The sequence below is a fragment of the Peromyscus eremicus genome, unplaced genomic scaffold (assembly GCF_949786415.1).
Source record: "Peromyscus eremicus unplaced genomic scaffold, PerEre_H2_v1 PerEre#2#chr22_unloc_1, whole genome shotgun sequence".
NCBI lineage: Eukaryota > Metazoa > Chordata > Mammalia > Rodentia > Cricetidae > Peromyscus > Peromyscus eremicus.
Genome location: NW_026734286.1, coordinates 885657 through 908766, shown reverse-complemented (window position 1 = coordinate 908766; position 23110 = coordinate 885657). Strand labels below are relative to the sequence as shown.

Below are 23110 nucleotides of genomic sequence, written 5' to 3'. Positions count from 1 at the left end.
TAGTCAAACATTTTTAAGACAGTATCCCACTTTTTGAGTAGCTACGGATAATAAAAGTTACTTTCAATCATAGTTCTGCAACCTCTAATTTAAATTCATGTAAAAATGGTTCCCAATTGTTTTTTCAATCCAGTACTCTCTGGTATCAAACCATCTGTTACTTGTAATGCCTCCATTAAACAAGGATGACCACGTTATGGAAGTCACCTGTCACACCAGCACTTGTCTGAAGCAACCTGGGATATACGAGAAACTTTGTCTCAAAAAAAAAAAAAAGTCAAATAAAATAAACCTTCACTTTGTTCCTCTGGGACACCTTGGAGCAGGGAGCAGGTAGTCAAGCAAAGAGCAAGGTTCAAAAACAGTATCTTAACGAAGGACCTTCACTGATAGGAGTTGAGCAAAACAGCAGCACAGCTCAGAGAAAAAAAAAAAAACACAACACTTTCCATGGATCTTGTCTTAAAAATGGGCAATACTGATTTCACTATATCACCACCAAACAAGCTCTGTGTCATTTTCCAAGGGGAAAGTGCAAGTGACCAGGTTTTTACAAGATCATTAACAGAATATCCTAAAATGCTGCTAAACAGGTAAAATTAAACACAAAATACATGCTTGGTATCAAAGAAGGAGAAGAGGAAGATCAGGAGTCAGGAAATAGTACATGAGATGCTATTACCAGTGCTGCCTTTTTAGGCTCCTGTCCTTTTCTGACAGGCTGCAACTAATGACACTTGGAATGGCAGAGACTGGAGGTAAAGACAAATAATTATTCCTCTTATTCCAGGAAGACAGAGTTTTCTCAGAGAAGACTGCAGATTGGAAAAACTGCTTTGATTACGCCAGCCCAATCTCTGTGATCTATTCAACTATGGTTACCATGAAACCAATCCTTTTAGGGTTTAAGTACCTCAATCTGCCACTTAAACTTTCCAAAAACTTAGAGGACTTTCTGACAACACATTAAATTAATGCCTTTAATCCCAGCACCCTGGAGACAGAGGCATTTGGGTTTCTTATGATCTCCAGAGGCTACTCTGGTATACACAATGAGTTCTAGGACATTGTTACATAGTGAGACCATCTCAGAAAGAGATCGAGATGAGACCATCTCAAGAAGAGATAGAGAGCCGGGCGGAGGTGGCGCACGCCTTTAATCCCAGCACTGGGAGGCAGAGCCAGGTGGATCTCTGTGAGTTCGAGGCCAGCCTGGGCTACCAAGTGAGTTCCAGGAAAAGGCACAAAAACTACAGAGAAACCCTGTCTCGAAAGAAAAAAAAAAAAAGAAGAGATAGAGATAGATATGAACTAGTAACATTTTTTAAGATCAAACAAAAATAAAAAATTTTCAATCTCATAATAAAAAGAACATTTAAGAAGCCATACATATGTAAATATAGTAAATGTCTTTAAACTTCACACACTGAATCTAAACATTACTACAGAAAAACTAACCTTTCTCCTATGAATCACTTTACTCCCAATCCAATACTGCTAATTATTTAGACAGCAGAGTAATTAGTTTAACCTGTACCTGGGAGCACTAAGCAAGAACATTTTAACATTCAATAAAAAGATTTACTGCACACCTGTAATTCTGAGTTACACCAACAAAAGTACACTGAAAGGGAGGAGCACCCACATCCATGGCAGTAGGCCAGGGGAATATGAGAACCAGTTTGGAAGGCTCCAAGTAAACCACCAGGCTGGCTCCACACTTAATACAGGACAAAATAGTAAATTGAGGTGAACTGCTTCTACATCCAGAAACGTCATGCCTGCTGCTGCTACCAGCTTCATGGCTTCCAAAACTGAATTACTGAATGGTAAAGCAGTAAAAATATCACCTACTTTATCCATCATGTCCCAAAACTGGTTCACACACTCCTAAAAATGAAAAAGTAGTTTGGCCTGCAATCTCTTACAAAACTCTAACAATTGCATTTTCAAAGCCACATTCCTGGTTCTTGGAACTACTACACCTTATTATCAATGGGGATAGCAAGTCAGTGGTTCAACCAAATCACAAAAACACAAATTTGGGGTTTATTCCGAAAACTAATTCGAATGAGATCCAACTGTACTGTACAGAAATTCTAAGCTTATATTAAAGCAGCAGTCCCAAGGAACCAAGAACACTGTATCTGGGATGCCACATGACACTCCCTTCAGACAAAAGAAACTTCACTCTTGCTCTAGGAGGATTGGCAGGAATGATTTGGCTGATCAAGGCAGGAAAACAAATCTCACACCAACACAGTTTTTCATCTGTTTATCTGAGAAATACCACATGGGAACAGCACATGTGACTGTGAAGGTTCACGGTGCCTAGTGCTTCTTGCATGTCATGGTCAAGTAAGTAATGGGATAATGATGGCAGTGGCCATTATTCAGTTTCAAAACTCAATGCTGGGGCACCAGCACACACACCAAAGGGCCATCCAAGTGGCATCTTTGTCACTAGAATTAATCATTCAACAAATCAAGCTCAAATCTCTCTTCATTATGAATGCTCCAGAAAACCAATACCTTTCAGTCCTTCAGAGACTCCATTAAGGGTAATTTGATCCTAGGTTCCCTTGGGGGAGAAGAGGAGCTTCTTATCTACCTTATCTAAACCAGGACCCAGCAATCTCTTCAGTCCTGAGAGCCACCATCAGAGCTAAGAATCAGGAAGGAAAGGAGGACAAGAGCAAACAGAGTGTAGGAGAGGGCGACGCACCAGTGTGCAGAGGCAAGGTGGTTCCCTCAGACCTCCAGGTAGCAGAGGCCCTTGGTCGCTTGACCTGTCTTAGGCCAGGATTTGGATGCCTGGGCCGGGACACCATACACCCTCACAGCACCACATGCAGAGATGATTTGAGCTCTCCCACTGCCCATCTCTTTACTTCAGAGGAGAGCTCAGTTAAAACAGCAGATCCCGTTACAGAGTTTAGAATCTGAGCAACAGACATTCCAGGCACCAAATTTTGATTCCAGGATACCCACAAAAATTAAAACTATCTCTTAGCCACTTAAAAAAAAACTTAAAGACAGAATTAAAACACACACACACACACACACACACACACACACACACACACACACAGAGAGTGAAAAATTTGATAAATTTCCTTAACATAAAAACACTCCCCTCAAACCTAACTGAAGTCCCCAATAACTATTAAGCCAGTAAAATTATTTGTAGGTCAAGGGACCATATAAATCACCCTATTTAACATGTAGGCGTGAATGCAAAAAAAGGGTAGAGGGATCTAGGGGTAGCTCTAAACCTGAACAGAACACACGCTCTTCCTAGAGCAGCTTCCACTGACAAAAAATCCAGATTAGCCACAGAGAAGACACACCAACCTTCTTACCCTACTCCACCACCAGTACCATTACCTTTTTCTTTAACCAGGTCTTTAAGTGACTGCCATTTCACATCAAAAGGTATGTTGGTAATGAAGGCTCTGTATCTTTTAGTTGGATTGGTATATGGCTCAAAGCGATTGCCTCCTCTTTTTATGTTTTTCTCCTTCCTCTTCTCATTCTGAGCAGGTCGTTCTCCTTCACTGAATTCAAGAGAAAAAGTTTCTATGTTAGTGGTATCTGTGGTACCAGGTTTATAATCCCACACAGTTATGTATGACATGAGGACAATGCTGGTTTTGATTTGGAACATTCCAAATGAAGGTCTTCACAGCAGATATTTGCAATTATGCATTTCTTATAACCTAGCCCCCCCCCACACACACACACTGGGAATAGTGCACATGCCTATAATCCCAACACCTAGAAAAAGGAGGCAGAGTAAGCCTCACTTAAATGAGAACAAACACACCTACCTATCAAGAACCCATGCTCAAGAGAAATGTGCTATCCTAGGCTTAAGTATGGTTATTTATGCTGCATAACACAGAAGGAGGGAGTGAGGCCAACTTCCCAGGCATGGGGTGAGGGATGGGGGAGGGAGTCCATCACCTAAGTTTGCCTAACACAACACTATCTACCAACACATCTCTAAATGTTTCTTGGCAAAAACAAAAGTTCTTAAATTATACATCAATCCACTTGTCACCATTCACCAGAGGATCTATGGATAGAAATGTACTTAAATATAACTTTCTTTTAAATCCCAATTTTTTTTTTGGTTTTTGTTTGTTTGTTTGTTTGTTTGTTTTTCAAGACAGGGTTTCTCTGTATAGCTTTGCGCCTTTCCTGGATCTCACTCTGTAGACCAGGCTGGCCTCACACTCACAAAGATCCGCCTGCCTCTGCCTCCAAAATCCCAAATATTTAAAGGTTTACATTAAAAAACATCAGTCAGCACTGGGAGGTGGTGGCACATACCTTTAATCCCAGCACCCAGGAGGCAGAGCCAGTCTGAGTTCAACCCATACAAAGAGAAACGCTGTCTAAAAAAATCATTTAATTAAAAAAAAAAAAAATCAGTAACACAGTAATACTTTCAGTCTGTTTTCACAGACTGCTCAGCTCATCTGTTAATTATAAACTACATAATAAGTAGAGCACACAGGCAGTAAAGTATCTAGCCCATATTCTCCTGATCTACCTACAGCTAAAAGTAAATTACAACCACAGCAGCTGGGTGTTTGGTTTGAGGTTAATCATAGCACATGACTCACCACTGAGAAGCAGCTCACTGAGTTTTACTACTCAAAGGGTAGGCAAAGAACCACCGCACACAAATCCTGTTCTGGCCAATCTCTCACTAATTTCCTCATAAGCAAATGGGGTTTGAACTACCTCTTGTTTTCAGCTTTTCAAAATATTGGCCTTTCTGAACATATATTCAGAAAAAAACTCCTCAAAGAGATCTTACTCATACTCAAATGCAGATTATGTAACAGGTAGTATACCATAAAGTTCATCTTAACATATTCAATGCTATTTTTCTCATATGCCATAAGACTAATGATGATTTCCTTCCCAAATCCTTATAGTAATAGCTGCCCTCCCCCCTTTTTTTGGAGCTGAGGATCGAACCCAGGGCCTTGCGCTTGCTAGGCAAGCACTCTACCACTGAGCTAAATCCCCAACCCTCAATAGCTGCCTTTTTAAAAGTATTTTCTTCCATGTATATTGAATGTTTTGCCTGCATGTATATTTGTACCATGTACTTGACTGGTGTCCAAGAAGGTCAAGAGAAGGTGTCAAATCCCCTGGAACTGGAATTACCGACAGTGTGAGCTGCCAAGTAGATCCTGGGAATTAAATTCAGGTCCTCTTAACCATGAGTCATCTCTCCAGATCCATAACATTTAATACAGAAACCATGTCCTGCTTAAGCAGATAATACAAAAGTATTCACAGAAAGACTTGTTTTTTTGAGACAAGGTCTCACTATGTAGCCTTGTGTGGCTAGGAACTATGTACACCAGGGTGGACTTGAACTCTGCCTCCTAAGTGTTGAGTTATAAACAGGATTTTTGTTTTGTTTTAATTTTTTCCCCCCAAGACAGGGTTTCTCTGTGTAGCTTTGGAACCTATCCTGGAACGCGCTTTGTAGACCAGGCTAGCCTTGAACTCACAGAAATCCACCTGTCTCTGCCTCCCGAGTGCTGGAATTAAAGGCGTGAGCCACCACCACTCAGCTTTGTTTTAATTTTTTGTGTGTATGTTTGAGTGTACATGCTGCATGGAATGCATGTGGTGGTCAGGAGACAACTACTAGGAGTTGGTTTTCTACTTCACCATGTTTGTCCTGCACCTTTAACCACTGTGTCTGAGTCATCTTGCTGGCCCTTTGTAGGCATCTTTATCATAAATACTCCAAATCTGGAAGATATTGAAAATAAGACTGATAAAGTACCTGCGGCAAAAAGAATCTTAAATTTTATCTGTATCAATTGCATAACCTCTGTTGAGTTTTTATGGAAAATACAAACAGCATTCAAAAAACTTAAAATTCAGTAGGGTTGTAGTGACACACATCTTTAATCCCAGCAGAAGCAGGTGGGTCTCTGAGTTAGAGACCAACCTGGTCAAAGGAGTGAGTTCAAGGGCAGCCAGGGCTACACAGAAAGACCATGCCTCAAAACAAAAAGCGAATTTAGTTTACAAGCATCATGTAAAAGTTTTATCTATAAACTATCTCTGTAAATTAACTCACAATGGATTTCAATCTGAAAAAGCAAAACTGACAAAACTGTCTTCAAAATTAAAAGTATCTGCTCTGAAAATAAGTAAGCCAGGCCTGGTTGCACATATTTTTAATCCCAGAAGGAAGGAGGCAGGGGCATGTGATCTCTGTGAGTTGAGGCCAGCTTGGTCTACATGAGAACCTGCCTCAAAAAAAAAAAAAAAGAACCTGTCAATGTTTGCAAAAATGGTAGTACCATTTTACCAAGAAAAGTATAATTCTCCCAAGTTCCTTTTTCTCTCTGATGATACTTAGCATGGTCATTATTTAAGTTTACCTATTATGCTAGGTATTTAAATGGTATCTTGGTTTTATTTTTTTCCCTAACAACTCACAGTTCTGGGTTTTTTTTTTTTAAATGTGCATATTTGCAATCTATATTCTTTGGTGAGATGTTCACAAATACTTGTCCTCCCCTGCTTAAAGACAAGGTCTCATTCTACCCAAGATAGCCTTAAACTTTAACCAAGGATGATTAATTCCTGCCTCTGCCTCCTTAGTGCTAAGATTACAGGCCCACACCACTACACTTAGCTCTTCAACCATTTTTAAAAATCAGGTTATTGGGCTGGCAAGATGGCTCATTAGGTAAATGTAAAGACACTTGGTGTCAGGCCTGATGATTCAAGCAAGTTCAGTCCTCAGTACCCACATGGTGGAAAGAACAAACTCTTGTAAGTTGTCCTATGATCTACGCATGCATGTGTGCATGAAAAATAAAACATTTGTAATTAATTTATTACTGAATTCTGAGCCCTTATTTTACTTTATTTTTAGACAGGAACTCTAGGTTGCCCAGGCTGGCTTAAACTGGCAATCTTCTTGACTCAGCCTCCCAGGCAGATATTCTTGTTATCCTGTATTCATTGCACTTCAGGATGCTTAGTGGCAGTCTTAACTCTACTCAATAGGTAACAGTAAACCCAATCCCCTAGTTAAGAAGATTAAGGTCAAAAGTGTCTCAAGACATTTCCAAATGTCCCAAAGTTAAGAAAGGGTACACCCAGGGAGAACTGATCAAGGTGCCAACAACGAAAAACTGTTAAAAGTGTTACAAAGCGGGGTTAGTGATTTAACTGGAGAACAAAGCACTTATCTGGCAAGCACAAGACCCTGATTCAGTCCCTAGGACAAGGAGAAAGAGAATGAGAAGATGAAGATGATATAGAGCTCTTGGCTCTCTACCTACTGAGAGCTGGGACTACTGATGTATACCTGGGTTAAACTTTACACTTTCTTCTCGTGTTTGTTAAACTTTCCAGCATATGTCAGTGTGCTTGAGTTGTAACGTTAACATAAACTAACAAATCTGTAATCTTTCAAAGAACCCACAGACAACACAGGCAGCTAGTCTATGTACTTTACTTAACTGGCTCTCAATCCCAAATTGCCAAGAAAAACTAGATTCTGGCACCCAGTTACTCAAAGTTCCAAACAAGCCCAATAAAATAATCTTTTCTAATAGTCTAACAAATTGTTATATGCTGTGGGATGGTCTGTATGTCAAGTGTGTTGCTGATTGGTCAATAAATAAATCACTGATTGGCCAGTGGCCAGGCAGGAAGTATAGGCGGGACAAGGAGGAGAATAAAGCTGGGAAGTGGAAGGCTGAGTCAGAGAGTCACTGCCAGCCGCCACCAGGACAAGCAGCATGTGAAGATGCCGGTAAGCCACAAGCCACCTGGCAAGGTATAGATTTATGGAAATGGATTAATTTAAGCTATAAGAACAGTTAGCAAGAAGCCTGCCACGGCCACACAGTTTGTAACCAATATAAGTCTCTGTGTTTACTTGGTCGGGTCTGAGCGGCTGTGGGACTGGCAGGTGAGAGAGATTTGCCCTGACCGTGGGCCAGGCAGGAAAACTCTAGCTACCGTTATATCTCATAATATGCTAAGACCTAAAATATGTTAGATATTTGCAAGACATTAAATCAACACCTGTTTTATACAACTTTGGGATTTATCACATCATTGCTCTGCCACACTAAAATTATACTATATACAAAGGTCACAGTTTATATAAAGATTGAGTGCCTTTATGTAAATTTATATAAACCATGAAGTTCTATTCTATTCAGTACACTAAAACAGTCTCAAGCCCAGCATGGTGGTACATACCTTTAATCCCAGACTGAGGTGGACTTCTGAGTTTCAGGCCAGCCTGGTTTATATAATGAGTACCAACAAAGAAAACAAACCAACAAAACCCACTTGAAAAAAAAAAAAAAAATCAAAGAGCAAAGTAACAGCAAAGCTATGATAGCACACACTCAAATAACAGAGCCTCCTATTCTAATCTCGAGCTAACAATCTAATGTGCCTTTTGTCTCCCTAGCATCTCTTATATCTTCATGACACTCCTATGCATAATTACCACTTATACTATTTTTGGAATTTCTCAATCAAGAGAAGGGTATAGTTTGGGAGAAAAATCTCAATACCTTGAAATTCTGATCATGTCTTCAGAGACAAAAATCCATCTTCCCTCCTGAAAACAACCTCTTTCATAAATCAATCTTCACAGACGTCTTTTAAATTCTGACCATTTAATGGAACATTATTCTAGCTACAGATTCTCCACTTAATGAACCACATAACTCAGTCTAATGTGACTTTTTACTAGCAAACCAACATAGCCTGTATCCATAGCAACACAAAGGCTTGCTGTGAGGATCAACAACAAGGATGTGTGGTAGTATGCACCTGTATGCTCAGCACCCAGGAAGCAGGGGACAGAAGAGTATGGTAAGTTAAGAGGCCAACCAGAGATACTTAAGATTTTGCCTTTTAGAAACAAAACAAACCAGGTGTTTGTTTTGTTTTTAAAACACCACAAGTTAAAAACACAAGTGGTGGTGGAGCACGCCTTTAATCCGGAGCTGCTTGGGAGGCAAAGGCAGGTGGATCTCTGTGAGTTCAAAGCCAGCCTGGTCTACAAAGCGAGTTCTAGGACAAAACAAAGACAGCATAACCAAAAGCAGTTTGGGGCTTTTGAGAATATGCTTTTTCCCAGCTCACTTAATCCAGTTCTATTCTCAGCAATGTTTCTCTTTAATAATAAACAGTCTCTGCCCAGCATGGTAGAGAATACTTTTAATTCCAGATCTGGGGAGGCAGATGAAAGTGGATTTCTGAGTTTGAAGACGACATGACCTACAGTGAGAACCTGTCTCAACAACAAAAACAAGTAAGTAAACTGTCTGTATTTCTACAAAAAAAGACTAAGACCAAAAATAAGTTGGGAACAAGGGAATCCGTGGCTGATATGTAGAACTGAATTGTATTGCAAAATAAAAAATAAAAATAAAAAAATAAGTTGGTATATGTTAAGTAGGAAATATGTAAGGACAAGTACTACAGGTAACTAAGAGCTAGGGAGGGCCACACATCAAAGTCTGAATAATACTCTTTATAAGTGGAGGCTACTATCAAGTTACAAGAACTTAAAAAGAGTTAGCACACAGCACACCAATAATAATTTGAGAGGTGTGAAAAGGGAGACCTATTTGCTCCTAGCCTTTTAGCACTGCACCCACTTGGGAGGTTTTTAAAACATTTCAACCAGTGTCTATCAGAGAAAAAAGTCTAAGCATTGATCCCACTATAAACTACCAAAGAGACAATTCAGCTTTAACTCTAATACTGCAAAACAGAGTAATATGAGAGCTCATTTGGGAAACCCTCAAGGAAGGGGGCTAAAAAGGTAAAAGCAAGCTTTGCAGGCTGGCATCTGTTTCCCCAGTCATGAAAAAAAAAAAAAAAATTCAAAGGGTAAAGTAACAGCAAAGCTCTGATCTGACAGCACACACTCAAATAATACAGTCTCCTATTCTAATCTTGAGCTAACAATCTAATGTGCCTCAAAAATCCTTTTCACCAAATATACAATCACCTTTTAAAGTACAGCAAACAGAGCAGGGCATGATGGTACACATCTATCATCACAGCAGTCAGGAGAGGGAAGCAGCAGGATTCAAGGCCAGCCTGACCTATAGGGTGAAATGCTGTCTCAAAAAACCCAAACAATAGGTCAGTGGTTAAAAGCACCCATAGCGCCCAACTTCCTTTAACTCTAGCTCCAGGTGATCTGACACCCTCTTCCTGGCTCCAAACACTGGCACTCATCTGCGTGCATACACGTAACACTTAAAAAAATAAAATAATAAAATGGTCTCTACCATCAAAAACTAAATAAACGGACTGGAGAGATGGATAGCTCAGTGGTTAAAAATACTAGCTGTTCTTCCAGAGGACCTGGGTTCAAGTCCCAGCACCCACTGCTAATAACTCTAGTTCCAGGAGATCTGATGCCCTCTTCTGGCTTCCATGGGCACTGCATGCACGTCATGTATAAACAAACATGCAGGCAAAACATTCGTTCTCATATTTTTTCCTTTTTCTTTTCTTTTCTTTGTTTTTTGAGTTTCTCTGTGGGCTGTCCTGAAATTCACTTTGTAGAACAGGCTGGCTTCAAACTCAGAGATCTACTTGCCTCTACCTACTGAGTACTGGGATTAAAGGAGTGTGCCACCACTGCCCGGCTCACATAATATTTTTAATAAAATAATAAAAACCAGCTGGTGAGAAGATTCAGTAGGCAATGCTTATAAGCATGAAGACCCAGGTTTGATAACTAGTCAAAAAGTAGGGAGGAAGCACTCTTCCATTCTTTTAGAAGTTTTACTTCAAGAATTTTGTAAAACACACACACACACACACACACACAACTGTTCTCCACCTGTACTATAAAACTGTTTAAGTGCTGCCCCTTTCTCAAGTATCCTCCATTAAGTCAGTCTCAGACCACTCAGGTTCTTTCCAACACTATTTCATCTCTGAAACTTTCTATGCACAATTTGTCAAATGACTCAGTCACAAGATATCTATTTAAAATGGACAGTAGAAAATTTGAAAACTGTACCGCTGTACTGAGTTCTATAACAAATTCAACCTTTCACCTACAAAGGTTCTGACAGCACTTCATCCCACAACTTTTCTTAAAGCCCTTCAGATAAGGCCCTCAGAAATCCTACAAAAGCCAGAAGTGATAGCGTATGCTTTTGATCCCAGCAACTAGGTGGCAGAAGCAGGGGCATCATTACAAATTCAAGGCCACCAAGGTCTACACTGTAGACTCTACAGGCTAGCCAGGCATCTATCTCAAAAACTGGGGGAACAGCAAAGACTGGAGAAGGAGAAAGGGAATCGGATCCTACAAGACATCTCTAAAACAAAGGCTGAAAAAAGTGAACATAGGACTGACTGGAGGTGTAGCTCACAGGAAAGAGTCCAAGACTCTGGGTTCTAAAGGGGGCAGACAGGGAAGTAACAATAACACATTCAAAAGGCTGAGACGTTCCATAATAAAGTGTTGGGAATAACTAAAGGGAAGCCCCTCTCTCTTTTATTTCAGTGCTGTGGGGTGGAACCCAGGGCCTTGTACAACCTGGGTAAATACTCCTATTGGGCTATAATATCACAAGTTCACACATTTTTGGTTTGTTTTTAGACGGGCACTAATATATCGTGGGCAAATCTTGAACTTGTTATGTAGCTGAAACTGGGGAACTCTGCCTCCCAAATACTGAAATCACAGATATGAACCAGTTAACCACTGGTGTTTTACTTCTACATAGATCTAGAATTTCCTCCAGTAACACAGTAGCCATTACTTAGTAAATGCTTTATCAACAAGTGTTTAAATACTTTCAGTCCCCAGAATCCTAAAGCTTCCTGCCTTACAAATCTGATGGCAGATGAAAATTCAGAGATATAAGCTGCTGGTCTTAGAACCAAAATGTTTCTCCATACCTTTCTCAAGTAATGGTAAATCAGTGTGAATAGAGTTCCACGGGAGCATAATGGAACGTTTTCCTTCTTGAAGACAACTTTTTCTTCGGCTCGGGAAGGTCTGCCATGTAGTGTGTTACTAGGGATGGAATCTAGTTACTTTGGAGTATCAGGCCACTGCTCTATTACTTTACTACGTTCCCATCCCTCTTTTTTAGTTGAGACACGGTCTCACCCAATTTCCCATTGATTGAATGGCAACTTTGACTGAACTCGCTCTATATAGCCTGGCCACACTTTGCACTTTGGATCCTTTCAGCTTCAACTTCCTCCACAAAAGCTGGCACTCATCAGGCCGAACTAGGAAACTTACAAAAACAAACCAAGGACTCGGGACAGACCCCAGTTAGGATTCCGAAAAGGAAATGATGAAGTCTGGCTATCCTAATTTCTGAAACCTTGAAACCCCGAAGAGGTGCCTTCACCCGCGCACACTTTATGCCTGTCGCTAAGGATGAACACTGAGCAAGCTGGGATCACTTCTCCCTACTGTTACCAACTCTGCGCTTGAGGAAGAAGCGGAAGGACTCCAGCCCCGGAGCCTGGGTCCGGGGACCATCCTGATGGAAGCACTTCCTGCAGGAGAGATGAACGAACACCGGAGGTCTCAGAACCCTGCAAAGAGGCAGGTGCGACACCTTCCCTGTCCCGCCGCCGTTTGCTGACCGTACACGTGATAACCCGCGCGCGTACTCCTTCCACCCCTAACTTGGCGGATCTGAGAAACTGAGACAAGAACACCCCCACTACCATGGGTTGTAATGTTGAGGGGTTGAAACCACACAGCCTTAGTCGCTCAACCCTCGAGACCCCTTTGAGAGGTGCAGCGAGACTCGGGCTCCCGCCAGCCTGCACGCCATCACTGCTCCCAGAGTAAAAGACCAGGCAGGCCACAGGCCTCGACGACGCGCCCGGCCCGCCGGGAGGCTGAGGCAGCCGAGGCAAGCGCCGTCGGAAGGGGGCGACCCGTGCGGCTCTCCTAGCTTCGTCGTCATCACAGCCTCCGCCGCCCCCGACTCTCGGCAGGGAAAGGCCTGCGCAGACGCCGCGCCGCCTTGGGGGAAGAGAAAGCGGCCAACACACCTAACGGAGCTGCAAAGAAGCCCGGCCCGAGTTAGAGAAAGGCAAATTGCTGTTAGAATACTCACCCCTTCGGGCCTGGAGCTCCGTTGCCGCTCGGCACGCAGGGCGCGCCGCTCTCTTCCTCCATTTTGGGCTCTGTCGCTGCTACTTCGGCCGCCGCTTCGACCCCTGCCGCCATTTTCTCCGCGTCTGGGCTTTGTGTGAGGGAGCGAGCTGTGCCGAGCTGCGCCTGCGCGCTCACGTGACCCTGCACGACCAGTAACGCCTGCGTGTGCTGCGACCGGTTCCCGCTTCCTCCTCGCCTCGGGTCACGCCCCCTGGATACCAGACCACGCCCCTTGACTATCTGCTCCCTTGGATATCAGGCCACGCCTCCCGGCGCCCTTGAGTACTGCTGTGTGTGAAGTTAGAGTATCGCCCTTACACACTTCTAATAAGAGTGCACATACTGACCTACTGACTCCAGCTTACTTTCTTTTTTCACCCCTCTGTTTTATTAACTAATTTCTCTTCTTCTTTTTTGAGGCAGGGCCTCACTATGTGGCCCCGGCTGGCCTGGAAGATCCTCCAGCCCCTACCTATCAAGTGTAGGAATTAAAGGCATGCACTACCACGTCTGCCTATTAATTTAATTTATTTTTAACAACTTCATATATGTATATCATGTATTTTTAGTTTGTTTGGGACTTTGGGGAGGGGGCGGGCTTTTCCAGACAAGGTTTCTCTGCGTAGTCCTGGCTGTCCTAGCTGTCCTAGAACTCACTCTGTAGACCAAGCTGGCCTTGAACTCAGAGATCCGCTTGCCTCTGCCTACAAAAGGATTAAAGGCGTGCGCCACCAATGCCCGGCCGGGCTTTTTTTTTTTTTTTTTTTTTTTTGAGACAGGGTTTCTTGCCAATGATGGCTTTGAATTCTGTGTAGCAGAACCTGGCCTTGAATGTCTGACCTGCCCACCTCCACATCCTGAGTGCTGGAATGATAACTTTAGGAACCATGCTCAGTTTGTTCAGTGCTAGGAATGGAACCCAGGGACTTGAACATGCTAGTTCATGCTAGGCATGAACTCTACCAGCTTCAATTCCTGACCCTATACAGTATTTTTATCATATTCACCTCCAGTTACCATCTTATCCCCCTCACACTCCCACTGAACCTTCTTTCCTACAAATTCCCTACTTACTCCATGTCGTTGTTTTGTGAACTACTGAGTTAGGATCTCTTACATGAGCATAGATAGGGGTTTATTTACCTGCGCATAGGCTACACTGCTGAAGAAAATGACACCTCCTTCCTCCAGCAACTACCACCAACAGGTCTTCAGGGAAAGGTGATGCCTACCAAGCCCCATCCCAACCATCATGGAATGCTAAAGGGTTCTATCTTGTGCAAGTAACCACCCCAGCTATGATTTCATGGGTGGCAACAGCCATGTTATGTCAAGGAGACACCAGCTTTTTTTAAATGGTCCTAGGGCAGAAAGAAAATGAAAATTCTGTTGGCAGGATTTTTTTTTTAACTATTGTGTGTGTGTGTGTGTGTGTGTGTGTGTGTGTGTGTGTGTGTGTGTGACTGAATACAGGCTTGGAGCATGCCATGGCTTGCAAGTTGGAGTTTTCTCTTTCCACCAGGTGGGTTCTGGGAATCAAATGCAGGTTACAGGCTTGGTAGCAAGCATCTTTACCCACTGAGCCACAGAACTAGTCCTGTATGCAGAATCCTTGACAGGCTAACATCAAACTAAAACTTTCAACGTAATTCAAAGCATTAGAAGAGATGTATAACAGAAACCTCCACCTCCAACATCCCCTCTTCCTCCTTCCCTCCCTGTTTCTCCCTCCCTCCCTCTCTCCCTCTCCCCACCCCCTCTCTCCTTGATGGCACCTTCTGGAGCACCCTTACACCATCTCCAGAGACCCTACATTCTAAAGTTAGGATAAGAAGTAGGTGCCAAGCTAGGTAGGTCAGGAGAGCAAATGTGCCTGTGTGCATTTATGTAAGTTTCTATAGGTATCAGTTCACCTGTCACCTATTGCCTGATCATCTTAGCTCTACTCCTCAATCATACTGTTCCAGCCATGAAGTCAAACAGATTCCAGCCCCTGAGTTTTAGCCTTCTGCAAAACTGGCTTCCCCCTTGTCTTTCCAGTCAGGGCAGCAAGATATTGTTTTTATGTGCCATCGCACCCCCGCCCCCACCCTATGTACAAGGGATGGGTGCAGAAAAAAACAGGAAGGACCATATTGTATTGGACCCATTAGGAATGATGATGAGCCTACTCCATTTGCTCATCTGAAAGAGGTGTTAATAAAAGATTCCCCAAAAACCACTTTTCAGAGAAGCCTTGGGCATTAAATGCAGGAAGATGTCAAGCACCCTTAACTGTTAAATAATTCAGCATGCAACAAGAGCTCAAAGGTGAGCTGGCCAGGCATGGTGGCACATACCTGTAATCTCAGTACTCGAGAGGATTACCACAAATTTGAAGCCAGCCTATTTACACAATTCCAGGGCCAACAGGGCTACATATTGAGGCAAACTAAGCAAAGTAAAGAGGATAAGAAGCAACAGAAGCTGTTACTACCATGGTCACATTCTACATCTTTCTAGAGTCTGCCTGGGGGGTAGGGCACAAAGCTTAATACTGCAGCATCTGGGATCACCAGCTCCTAAAGCTGTAGAACTTCAGATAAAAGTTTTCATACACTGGCCCTCAGTCTTCCCACCTTTAAAATGGAATAACAGTAATAATTGTTCCTTCCCCAGAGATGTGAAACAGGCTCAGAATTGGGTCTCATCCATGGTAATCCCAGATAAATGTGGCTAGTGTTGCCATTAGTTACTAGTGAGTATAAATGGACTCAGTACAAAGGGCTCATTGGAAATACAAACTAAGTGGAAATTGTCCTTACCTTTTTCCTTTTGGAATGGAACTAGGACCTCCCACATTCTTTTTTTTTTTTTTTTTTTTTTTTTTTGTTTGTTTGTTTGTTTTTCGAGACAGGGTTTCTCTGTGTAGCTTTGCGCCTTTCCTGGGACTCACTTGGTAGCCCAGGCTGGCCTCGAACTCACAGAGATCCGCCTGGCTCTGCCTCCCCGAGTGCTGGGATTAAAGGCGTGCGCCACCACCGCCCGGCTACCTCCCACATTCTAAGCATGTTTTGTGCCACTGAGCTACATTCACAGCCCTTGTATACTCTCAAGTTGGTTTTGTTGTTGTTATTTTGTTTATTTTTGTGGTTTTGAGGGTTTGTGGCTTTTTTGTTTTGTGTTTTTGTTTTGTTTTGGGAAATAGGATCTCTCTATTTAGACTGCTCTGGAACTCCCTATGTAGACTAGCCTAGTCTTGAACTCAAAGAGATCCTACTGCCTCTGTCTCCTGAGTGCTGGGACTAAAGGCATGTGCCACACACACATGGCTTATTTTATCTTCTTGAGACATGGTCTCACTATACAGCCCTAGCCAGCCTGGAACTCAATATGTATTTTGGACTGCCCTTGAACTCACAGAGATCTGCCTCCCTCTGCCTCTGTGTGCTAGGATTAAAGATGTGCAACACCACGAAAGGCCCTTTGTGATTTATGTGTATGGGTGTTTTGCCTGTCTGTATACCTGTGCACCATGTGTATGCTTGGTGTCAGTGGAGGCCAGAAGAGAATATTGAATCTCCCAAAGAAGTCACAGATGGTTGTGAGCCATCACAAGTGCTGAGAATCAAACCCATGTCCTCTTCAATGGAAGAGCAGCCAGTGCTCTTAAACACTGAGCCAATTCTCAAGCACACATGTGGGAGAATTCCCATTGGGCTACACTGGTCTGGCTCGAGTGCTAGCACCTAGCCTAAATCCATCTTTTGTTTCTTAGTTATCTTTTGTTTCTCTTGTTGCCCTCAATGTGAATCTTGTCTGAGAGTTTCCCAAGGGTACAAAGCATATGCAAAACTTAGTTAGGAAAAATCCAGTACACTGTGATATTCCTTAATCAAGAATTTGCACTTGGCATTGTCCCTTTGGACGCTTCATCAGGATGTTTTGGGAATATGGAAATCAAGTTGCTGAAAGTAAAAATTTTGAGAACAATAAAAATGCCCTAGGCTAAGGGAAGGTGTCTTAGTCCCGCAAGAGGCTGATTCCCCCTGCAGCTGGAAAGGCTAAGATATCCTCAAGGTGTGATGTGTCTTCTTCCCACAGACCCATGTAAACCCACACCTGCTCAACAACACACACACTCCCCCCACTTTGTTTATTCTTAAAGTCACTTGTTGTTAAGGATACACTCCATGGTAGATCATTTGCCTATAATATGTGAAGCTCTGAATTCAATCCTTAGTACCATTAAAAATATATATATACACATGTATATATAAATAGTATCTATAGATATATACACTATATATATATATATATATATATATATATATATATAAAATTTTGTTTCCTTGAGACATCGTCTCACTATGCAGTGAGACCTCTTGGCAATATATTTATATTTATATATATATATAAATATTTATACATATATATTTATATTGCCAGGCATGGTGTTGCATGCTTTTAGTAATCCCAGCACTCAGAAGACAGAGGCAAGAGATCTCTTTGAGTTCCAGGCCAGTCAGTACTACCTAGAGACCCTGTCTCAAAGTGTGTATATTACTAAAAAATATTAAAAACTATATTTATTGCCGGGCGGTGGTGGTGCACGCCTTTAATCTCAGCACTCGGGAGGCAGAGCCAGGCGGATCTCTGTGAGTTCGAGGCCAGCCTGGTCTCCAAAGCGAGTTCCAGGAAAGGCGCAAAGCTACACAGAGAAACCCTGTCTCAAAAAACAAAAAACAAAACAAAACAAAAAAACAAACCTATATTTATTTAATAATCCTGGGAATCAAACCCAGAGTTTTGTCTTTGTTATTCAAGTACTCAATTACTGAACTACATCACCAGCTAAAATAATTTTTTAAAAAATCATTTAAGGCCGGGCGGTGGTGGCGCACGCCTTTAATCCCAGCACTCGGGAGGTAGAGCCAGGCGGATCTCTGTGAGTTCGAGTCCAGCCTGGTCTACCGAGCGAAATCCTGCCTTGAAAAAAAAACAAACAAAAAATCATTTAAAAAATAAACACAAAGAAACTTTTAAAAATCATTTATTGGAGTGGGAGAGATGGCTCAGTAGTTAAGAGCACTTGCTGCTCTTACAGAAGACAGAGGTTTTGTTTCTAGCACCCACATGTCAGCTCAAAACCATCTGTAACTCCATCCAGTTCCTGGGAATCTCCTGCATTCTTCTGGCTTCCTTGGGCACTGCATTCACATAGTGCACACATATATGCAGGGAAAACAAAACACTCATACCCATAAAGAATAAATTCTATAAAAGATATTTTTATAAGCCAGGCTGTGGTGGCGCATGCCTTTAATCCCAGCACTCAGGAGGCAGAGGCAGGCTGATCTCTGTGAGTTTGAGGCCAGCCTGGTCTTCAAAGTGAGTTCCAGGACAGCCAGGGCTGTTACACAGAGAAACCCTGTCTCAAAAAAAAAAAAGGTATTTTTAAAAGATCATTCATCATAAACCCTGCCCAGGCCAGTGCAGTGGCTCAATGGGTGAGAGCGCTTGTACAAACCTAAAAACCTGTTTGTTCCCTGCAGCCATATAAAGGTAACAGGGAAGATCCTGCTCTCCTAACAAGGTTTCTTCTGACCTCCCCCAGCAATAATAACATTAAATAGTTTAAAGAGAAATAAACTATCCCTTTTTCCTGTTCTTTGTTTTTTCACATACAAGACGAAGTAAGGCTCCACCTTATCCATTGATGTAAGGCCTCTCAATTGAACTCAGAGCTTTGCCCATATGGCTAGTTTTGCCAGCCAGCTTGCTCTGGGATCTCCTGAGTGCTAGGCTAGTATCACCAGGGAGACAGACACACACACACACACACACACACACACACACACACACACCCCAAATCTATATAGGTTATAGAGATGGGAAGTCTGGTCTTCATAATCGTGTAGCAAGTGCTTTAATCACTGAGTCGTCTCCCCAGGCCCTGCATCCTGTTCTTTGTTTAAAATTCTGACTTTACTTCTTCCTTACGCTTCTGTGATGGTTAGCATTAACTGTCAATTTATCATCTTGATTGTACTGATTGATGTAGAAAGACCCATCTTAACTGTGCCTTGATTTCCCCACCATGAGGGGCTGTACCTGGAGCTGTGAGATAAAATAAATGCTTTCTCCCTTAAGTTGCCTTTTTAAAAAAATTTATTTTATGTGTATGGGTATTTTGCCTGCATGTATGTATGTGTACCATATGTGAGCAGTGTCCAGGGGAGCCAAAAGCCGTCATTGATTCCCCTGGAACCGGAGTTAGGAACATTGCAAGCTGCCATATGAGTTCTGGGAATCGAACACAGTTCTTTTCAAGAGTGGCCAGTGTTCTTAACCACTGAGCTATCTCTGCACCCCCACTTAAGTTGCTTTTATCTGATTATCATAGAATTAAGAAACTAAGACAGATTCATAACAGATCCCTCAAAACTAGCCAAGTGTTTTATAGTTTTCCCCCATAAAAATCACTCACTTGGAGCAGTTTAGAAATGTAACTGACGAGTCCATGTTAGCCAGCAAGGGCTCCTTTTATTCATTCAGGGTTGGGTTTTTGGAATGCAGTGCAACTTTATAAAGTCAAGAGTGCCAGTAAAGCAAGCCAGCCAGGTGCAGAGTAGCGCAAGAAGCTTGCTGGAACCTTCTAGCCCAATGGGTGCCCTTGACACAAGCAGTCAAAGCTGCTGGCCAAGGAGGTATCAAGCAGAACTCAGAATGAGATAAGGTGCCTGCTCCATCCAAAGCTTGGGTCTGTCCATTTGTCCTGGTCATGTACAACAATGTATAAAACAAAACCCTTGAAAATATGTTCACAAGGAGCACAGAGCAGGCTCTGCTTGCTGTGGCTCTTGGCCTGAGAAGCATCGTGGCTGTGCATGAAAGGTCAGGCAGCTTCCATCCTTCCAAACACCAAGGCATTGTCATCTGCCTCTGGTCTCTTCACTACCTCAGGGCCCTGCCAGTCAGTTCTTCACACAGGGGTCTCCTCTGCCACCTTTTTTAAGAGTCCAGCAGCCAGCAAGGAGTGGTGGGGTTCCTCGGAGCCATCTGCTTCCCGAATCTTCAGGCGGACTTTCTGATTTGTCTTCCTCCATTCTGAGTACAGCTGGCAGTGGTATCGGAAAGAGACCTGCGGGGGCAGTCCTGCAGTGGGTGGGAAGGTAGAGACAGGCCTCCACCCTGGGAGAGGAAAAGGAGCCCTGGCATTTGCCATAGGCCAAACCTAGAAGCAGACCACATTTGGGCATTTCTTGTAGACTGTCTATACACTCACCCATTTGGTCCTCTGAGAACTTTGATAAGCTTTGAGTCCTGTAAAATAAGGGATCCACCACCTTGACCCCAGCAGGGAGCAAGGCTCTTCCGTTCTACAGCTGATGAGAATGGAGTCCTACCAGTCTCTTGGGATTATTTAACCTCAAGCACTCACACAATTGCCCAACCTGGAAGCAACCTATCCCTTCATAAGTAAGAATATAAAAATGATGGTGCATTTAAGGGACTGGGAAGATGGGTCAGTGGGTAGAGTATTTGCTGTGTAGGCTTGAGGATCTGAGTTCAAATTCCTGAGCATGATCCTGTGTCCTACCTGTAACCCCAAAACTGGGGAGAGGAAGGAGGTAGAGACAAGAGAATCGCTAAGACTTGCTGGCTGGTAGCACTTACATGTGTACACACACATATACCACATACACACACATGAATACAGACACACACACATGGTTACACATACTCACACACATACATATGGACACACATTCAGACACACACACACACACACACACACACACACACACACACACACACACTAAAAGAAGTGAGAGCTGGAGCTACAGCTCAGTGGTAAAGTGCTTGTTCAGCATGTGAGAGGCACTGGATTCTAATCCGAATACCATTAAAAAAAAAGAGTCCAGCTGGTAGTGCAGGAATGTGACCCCTTGTTCCTCAGACAGGACAACCACAAGTCTAAGGTCTGTCAGGACTACAGAGTGAGTGCAACTTAGTGAGACACTGTCTCAAAATAACATATAAAAAACGGCTGGGGATATAGCTCAGTAGAGGCATGCTTGCTTAGTATGTGAGAGCCCTGGGTTCAATTCTCAATATGGAACAACAACAAAAGTGAGCTATTAAGTGATGATGCAGCATAAAGAAAACTTAAATTCAAATAACCAAGTGAAAGAGGCCGAAGCAGCTACATGTTGTATGACTCCAAGTACATGACATTCCCGAAGAAGAGAAACTATGGAGATAGTAAAAAGATGGGTGGTTATCAGGGGTGTTGGAGTGGGGAGGGACAAACAGGTGGAGAAAAGAGGAGCAATTAAAAATTGTACACTAGTGTTTGGGAATTCGGCATAGTTGGTAAAGTGTTTGCCCAGCACTCACAAAGTCCAGGGTTCCATCCCAGCACCACATAAAGCAGATGTGGTGGCACATATACGACATCCCAGCAGTTAGGAAGTAGAGATGTGAGGATCAGGAATTCAAGGTCATTCTGGCCCATGAGACCTTGACTGGGGAAACGGCTCAGTTGATAAAGGGTCTGCTGTGTAAGTGTCAGGGATCTAAGTTCAGACCCCAATGCCTGCAAAAAAAGCTGAACATGATGGGATGTATATATAATACCAGTGCTGAGGTCAGAGACAGGCACGTTTCTAGAGGTCCCTGGCCGGCCAGTCTAGCCAAACTAGTGAGTTCCAGGTACAGTGAGAGACTATCTCAAATAAAAGGTAGAGTTTGGCCAGACTGCTCAATGGGTAAAAGCCACTGTGATAGTTTGAAAGAAATGGCCCCCAAAGGGAGTGGCACTATTCGGAGATGTAGCATTGTTGGAGTAGGTATGGTCTTGTTGGAGGAAGTGTTTCACTGAGGAGGTGGGCTTGAGCATGTAATCCCAGCACTTGAACTACAAAGAGTTCAAGACCAGTCTGGGCTGAGATCCTGTCTCATAAAAAAAGCACATCAGGGATGGGGATGAGGCTCAGTTGTGACAGTGTTTACTTAAGTGTGTGGTGGTGCACACATGTCACCCATGTACTCGGGAGGTGAGAGAATTGGAAAGGTCAGGAGCTCAAAGCCATCATTAGTTACATACTGAGTTCAAAGCCAGTATGGGGTACTTGAGATCCTCTTTAAGTCAGTCAGTCAGTCAGTCAGTCAGTCCGTCTGTCTGTCTGTCTCTCTCTCTCTGTGTTGCTAGCTTGAAACCAAAGGTCTCTCTCATGCTAAACATGAACTCTACCACTGATCTGGAAACGACTTCTTGATATGAGGAATGGCCCATAGCTGGACAACTGGAAAGTGCAAGGACTTCCTCTCTGAGCAAAGATGTCACTGTTTGCTTTAGTGGCACTCCTACTTTATCTTATCACTTTCTGTCTCAGCAATAGTCTCAGTGTTCTCCCCATTTCCATTCTCTTCTCTTCTTCCTTCTAACTACTTTTCAGGTATATTCTTACTACATTTTATATTGTGTGTGTGTGTGTGTGTGTGTGTGTGTGTGTGTGTGTGTGTGTGCATCCACTCATGCACATGTGTGGACATCAGAGGATAACCTGTAGAAATCAGCTCTCCTTCTCCACCATGTGGGTCCTGGAGGTTGAATTCAGTTTGTCAGCCTTGAAGGCAATTGCCTTCACCCACCAAACCACCAACTCACAACTATTTTTTAGTTTAAATTAATTTTTCTCACTGACACATTGAAACCAGTACATTTTATAGGGTACCCATTCCAAACTCATTTTCTGTTTATTTCCTGTGCTAGGGAAGGAATCCAGAGCCTGATACATGCCAGGAAAGTGCCCTACCATGGGGCCACACCTCCAACCCCTCAATTTTTCAATCAATATGTCTCATACAATCTTTCCTGGCTTATTTGTCTTAAAACTTTTAAAAAAAATTATTTATTATTCTTGTTGGAGGGCC

General features: G+C 42.8%; 2 protein-coding genes across 7 annotated transcripts in view; both read right to left on the bottom strand.

The window, feature by feature from the left end:
- Nucleotides 1-13383, bottom strand: part of Hnrnpm (heterogeneous nuclear ribonucleoprotein M) — a 47020-nt gene extending 33637 nt beyond the window's left edge. The window contains exons 1-2 of one of the 2 annotated variants that reach the window (XM_059251884.1): nucleotides 13149-13383; nucleotides 3388-3557 (exon numbers count right to left, since the gene is read on the bottom strand). In XM_059251884.1, the coding sequence (XP_059107867.1) occupies nucleotides 3388-3557; nucleotides 13149-13261 (283 nt within the window). In that variant the 5' untranslated portion in view covers nucleotides 13262-13383. The remainder of the gene's footprint in view (nucleotides 1-3387; nucleotides 3558-13148) is intronic. The other variant, XM_059251885.1, reaches the window with a different exon arrangement.
- Nucleotides 13384-19681: 6298 nt separating this feature from the next.
- Marchf2 (membrane associated ring-CH-type finger 2) overlaps nucleotides 19682-23110 on the bottom strand; it is a 29102-nt gene continuing 25673 nt past the window's right edge. For 2 of the 5 annotated variants that reach the window (XM_059251887.1, XM_059251886.1), the window contains exon 5: nucleotides 19682-20405. In XM_059251887.1, coding sequence (XP_059107870.1) covers nucleotides 20154-20405 — 252 coding nt within the window. In that variant the 3' untranslated portion in view covers nucleotides 19682-20153. The remainder of the gene's footprint in view (nucleotides 20406-23110) is intronic. The other 3 variants (XM_059251891.1, XM_059251892.1, XM_059251890.1) reach the window with 3 other exon arrangements.